General features: G+C 38.3%; 1 protein-coding gene across 1 annotated transcript; it reads left to right on the top strand.

Annotated features, from left to right (window-relative positions):
• Positions 1-141: 141 nt before the first annotated feature.
• On the top strand, positions 142-5687 carry LOC134240638 (enoyl-CoA delta isomerase 2-like; the record flags this gene model as incomplete). The annotated part of the gene is made up of 6 exons (XM_062722712.1): positions 142-230; positions 3086-3239; positions 3431-3529; positions 4005-4190; positions 4793-4865; positions 5585-5687. Coding segments are annotated over exons 1-6 (665 nt in total), but the record flags the coding sequence as incomplete, so codon positions are not given.
• Positions 5688-5946: the final 259 nt, after the last annotated feature.

Below are 5946 nucleotides of genomic sequence, written 5' to 3'. Positions count from 1 at the left end.
ACTAATTGATTTTAATAGTTTATACACAGTAAATAAAATAAAAGCTATTAAAATATTTCACGGGAGAGTAGAATGGTCATAAACAGTTCGATATATCTGTAATATTTACCTCATAGTGCTTATTGTCCGCCATAGCGCGGTTTGCAAATTATCACCACACGGTGGCGCTGTAAAATTGTAATGGCTGCCTCCTTGATGCGTCGGCTTCGGGTTGTTGGAGTAAACAAATGGTTAAGCTTTTAAATAGATTATTGAAAAGTTTTGTAGATATAATATGATTTTGCAAACTACATAATCTTGGTTAAATGATAATACTTTTTTCTATACATGTCATGGAATTACAATTTTGCAATCATGTTAGCTAGGGACACGTCTGCTATTCATTGCATGTTGAGTATGTAGCTGGTCAAAGTCCAGTTATCATGAGAAAGTTGTAATGACACATCTTTACAGGGATATTTGTCAAATTGAATGAACATTTTAGAAAACTTATTACATATCAAATGATACTTGATGCTAACAGGTAAACAGGTAAACCTGCAGCAAGTAGTAGATATCCCGACCAGAGGAGAGAACATCATGGATCTATTATTAACATCCCATCCCGGACAACTTAGTCGATGTAAGACCATCCCACCACTTGGAAACAGCGATCACGATGTGGTACTCCTAGACTTCACAACACACACATATCTCGACCACGGCCAAAAAGGAGAACCATCTATCTGTGGAAGAAAGCCAATACCAACGGCATTAGAGACGAGCTCGAGAGTCAATTAGATACCTTCACACATACCGACTTTGAAGATGTCAACAGCATGTGGGGGTACATTAAGGATCTTATATTAGGAGCTGTAAAACATCATGTACCATCTCGACGTACTCTGGCTAAACATACCCACCCGTGGATGACCTCTGAGTTAAGACGCCTAAGCAACAGGAAACAGAAAGCCTACAAACGTGCTAAGCGCAGTAAAGACTCAAAAGACAACAAGCGATACAAGGCACTCAAAGGGCAACTACAGAGAGAATCCAGGAGGGCACACACAGCTTATTTGGAGGATGTCGTCAGCGATGACCTGCGTACCAATCCTAAACGGTTTTGGACTTATATTAAAAATAGGAAGCAGGATTCATCCCAGATTGTGACACTGAAGTCCAAAGACGGCTTCCTCCGTAGCGATACTGCCAGCAAAGCCTCGATTCTGAATGAGCAGTTCCAATCTGTCTACACGCAAGAGGACTTGAGTACTCTACCCGATCTAGGACCTAGCCCCTTCCCTACTATGGACAGCATAACCATTAACGAGAGGGGAATATTGAAACTACTACAGGGACTACGCCCATACAAAGCTACTGGACCCGATGAGATTCCAGCGTTCATCCAGAAGCAAAGTGCAGAGTCCATAGCCCCATATCTGACTAGGATGTTCCAGCTTTCCTTAGATCACGGTCAGATACCTGATGAATGGCGTAGAGCAAACATCGTCCCTATATACAAGAAAGGGGAGAAACATCAACCATCAAACTACAGGCCTGTCTCGCTAACATCAATAGCCTGCAAACTCCTGGAACATGTTGTACACAGCACAGTTATGGACCACTTCGATCGCAACAACATCCTCTGTGATGAGCAACATGGTTTTCGAGCCCGCCGATCATGTGAGACACAACTTGTTATAACACTGGATCAGTTAGCCAGGAACATGGACCAGGGATACCAGACAGATGTGATACTTCTGGACTTTTCAAAGGCTTTTGACAAAGTCCCCCACCAACGTCTCCTACTGAAATTGGAGCACTACGGAGTGTCAGGCACCACCCTAGGCTGGATAAAGGATTTCCTAAGTCGGAGAACCCAATCAGTGGTACTGGATGGGCTTACATCTTCACCGTTGGATGTCCTTTCCGGAGTGCCACAAGGAACTGTCCTGGGACCACTCCTTTTCCTAACCTACATAAACGACCTTCCTGAGTGCACCAAATCAGACGCCAGACTGTTTGTGGATGACTGTCTCGTATATCGACAGATCCGAAACCAAGAGACGCAGACAAATTACAGAAAGATCTCACAGCCTTAGAAGGATGGGAAAAGAAGTGGCAGATGTGCTTCCATCCGGAAAAGTGCACAGTCATTCGGATCTCCAACAAAAGACAACCACTGCAAACATCATACACCTTGCATGGACATCAGCTGGAAGTGGTGGAGAGTGGGAAGTATCTTGGTGTTACCATCTCCCAAGACCTACAGTGGAACAACCATATACACACCAAGATAGGGAAAGCTACAAGAACTCTGGGCTTCCTGAGACGAAACCTTGGCCAGTGCACACCAACAGTTAAAGCAACAGCATACTGTACCATGATCAGACCATCGATCGAATATGCGTCACCAGTATGGGATCCCTACCAGACCAACTTAACAAAGGATCTAGAGCAGGTACAGCGTAGAGCGGCCAGGTTCGTCTTTAATCAGTACACGGATACCTCCCCCGGGTGCGTAACATCTTTACTTGAACAACTAGAGTGGGACTCACTCCAGCATAGGAGAACAACACATCGATTAATCCTATGCTATGAAATAAGGAATCGCCTGGTGGACATCAACCCAGACAAGTATTATACACCCGGGGACAGAAGAACTAGAGGTAGCCATAGATACAGACAGCCTCGTGCCACCAAGGAGGTCTACAAGAATTCATTTTTCCCACGGTCGGTGAGAGACTGGAACCGCCTACCAGAGGAAATTACAGCAGCCCCTACTATACAGGAGTTCAGGACTGGACTGAACAGCGTCCCCTGGACCCAGCTGCAACCCTGGTAGACAAAGACAGCCACATTGTATATAGTTTTAACCGTTTTTAAAGAGGAAGCCTCCTGTTTTTAACCGAGCTGGAGTTATTAACACTCTGTATAGAGTTCAACTCCCTACCGGAAGAAGAAGAAGGAGGTGAAAACTAACACAAAGATTTTTATGTAATGTATTTACTATCTCAATGATTAGATTTCATGTTTTGTAATGTAATTAGTAATTATCAAAATCAAATATTATCAGCATTGATAAAATAATCAAATTTCTTTTCAGGATGAATGCTTTTCAGAACCGATCAATACACCTGTCAGTGCGAGCTTTGGGGGCATTTGATGATGATTTTGAGAAAGCGAAAAATCGACTGAATACTCTGAGGGAGGAGCCAGGAAATGATGTCAAATTGAGAATATACGCATTGTTCAAACAAGTATTTATTTCTGTTGATTAGAATTAATTGTATTATTGATCGAGTTTGTTGCAGGATCAAATCTACCATGTCTTTTTATGAGATTTCCAGCTTGTATGAAGTATTTGTTTCATACTGATACATTTTAAGAAACAATCAAAGTTTGTATTTATCAATGAGATAATTGCAATTGGTATATGTTTCTGTATTAGGCAACAAATGGAAAATGCAACACACAAAAACCAGGCATGATGGACTTTGTCGGGAAAGCAAAATGGGATGCCTGGAACAGTTTAGGCGACATTACTCAGGTATTTACAGACGGGATAATTTTAACATTTATTTCTTTAGAACCAATGAAAAATTAAAATAAAATGGTTAAAATGGAATATATATATATGTACTAAGAAAATTAATATATTTGGGATCGAGATTTACAGGAATGACATTTTTACACCCCATGTCCCGGGCCAATTCAATATAATATTTCTGCGCACAGTGATTCACTAATATAAATATCATTACACCTCTAAGGCTAGGTAGGGCATATATTCTGTTATTATCAACATGTACATGTGTGATGTATGGATATAATGGTCATTTGTGAAACTCATGTAATAATACTTCAAGTATTATCTTGGGTGTCAATTTTCAAGCCAGTCATAAATGATGAAGCTATATAGAGGTACAGAATGTACGCAATCAGCAAAATTCTCGTTGTCAGTTATATATATATATGTATTAATACATGTATATACTGAATATGATATTTTTCTTTCTTTAAAGGACGCAGCCAAGCAAAAGTATATTGAACTTGTTGATGAATTAGCCGGCAAAGAAAAACCAGAAACTCCTGCTGAAAGTATGACAGCCACCGGCAGTAAATTTACCACACTAGATGTAACTAATGAAGGAGGAGTCTACACTATCAAGCTCAACAGACCTAGCAAGAAGAATGCTATCAATTTTGAGGTACAGTGTATATCAATTCCAATTTCGCATTTACATGTATTTGTTATTATTATAAGACTCTAAGTAAAATTATTAGTCAGATTTAATTTTTTAACTAGATTTTAATGCAACTTTGGTGATTATTGTGGAATCATTGGTTTTTGTGGTGGATCAAGATTCTGGATTACCTAAACCTTGCATCCACAAATTCACATAAGAAATTGATGATAAGGGTTTTAGGAGTTATATTTCCTTTTGTAGATATAAGTACATGTAAATGCTCTAAATTATGTCCCCTCTATTAACCTGTAAAATACTTTGAAATCACTAATTTCGTGGGGTTTAATATTTGCTGTTTTTGAGTATGGAGAGAGCTCAAATTCATGACTATACCACAAAATGTATAATTTGATATGCATAACTACTGAACATTTCCAAACCACGAAATCAAATCCACACAAACCAATATTTTTTCCTCAAATCTAGAAATTTTAACCCCACGAAAATATGTAATTTTACAGTATAGGCAATTAATCCACGAAAATTGCGATGAATTTAAGTGATTTTACAGTACATGTGTTACATTAAGATCATGATTGTTTATATCACTTTATGTCTTTCAGATGTATGATGAGTGGGTACTGGCTTTAAAGGAGGCAGCCGATGACAAGAATGTGGTGGTAGCAGTAGTTACAGGTAAACTTTAGTGAAAGAATTTATTCACACAGAAATCTGGAAAAAGTTATTAAATTTTGTTAAAGTACTTTTGCAGGTAAATATCTATACAATAGTGACAGCAAACTTTTATCACAGTAGCTATATAGGATAAAACAGTATGCAGCAAAATATTGAAAAACATGACCCCTAGGGGTAGGATGGGACCACAGTGGGTATAAAAGTTTTACTTATGACTACCTGGTATACAGGAAATTTCTTAAGAAATTTTCTCAAGAACAGCAAAGCATGAATTAATAGTTGTATTGATAAAGAAGCCTTCTCAGATTTTGTAGACTCCAGTTTGTTCAAATGACACTGGGGTTAAAGTGGGGCCAGAAGGGTCATTTTGAATAAGAATATGTAGAAAAAAAAACATCTTATGATGATATAAAACAGGGCCATACTGATTCAGATGAGCATTATGAGCCTCTTGTTGTTTTGTAACTTTGCAGACATTAAATTCTCATATTGGCACATGTTGGAGTTGATGCAGAAACACATGTGCTTATAAGGAAAATACATGTAAAAGTAAACTGCATGGTTTTCATTCTCTGTGGCTTTAAAATATATTGTAGATGAAAACACATATATTTTCAATATAAACAAAATTGTCATTCCCTGGCATTGGCACTTTATGAAAAGTGTGTTTCACTGTAATGTGCCTTTGACTGTAATACACTGTACATGTGTTCTTTCAGGTACAGGGGATTTCTACTGCAGTGGAAATGATCTTGGAAATTTTATGGATATCCCCCCTGATGGCGTGAAAGCCATGGCTGAAGAAGGTGGAATAATATTAGAGTGAGTATACGAAGGTGTTCAACTTATTGCAAACGAGGTCGGATTAGTAATTTTTCTAATAAATTCAACAGTTCTTTAAGTAAATTCATTCCCAAGTATTAAACTAAAAATCCTATCAAGACCAAACTACCCAAAACAGTGTGTCTATTAGCTTACAGCTAAATCAGTCTTTGCCATACTTATAATGGACATTCATTGAAAAGCTTTTTTACTCTTTGATTACCTATATTAGAATTTGGAATACTTTGCAAACCAAGTA

This window comes from Saccostrea cucullata, unplaced genomic scaffold, assembly GCF_032062105.1.
Source record: "Saccostrea cucullata isolate Sc308-1 unplaced genomic scaffold, CSIRO_AGI_Scuc_v1 ctg22560, whole genome shotgun sequence".
NCBI classification, from domain to species: domain Eukaryota; kingdom Metazoa; phylum Mollusca; class Bivalvia; order Ostreida; family Ostreidae; genus Saccostrea; species Saccostrea cuccullata.
This window is presented reverse-complemented; position numbering and strand designations above follow the sequence as displayed.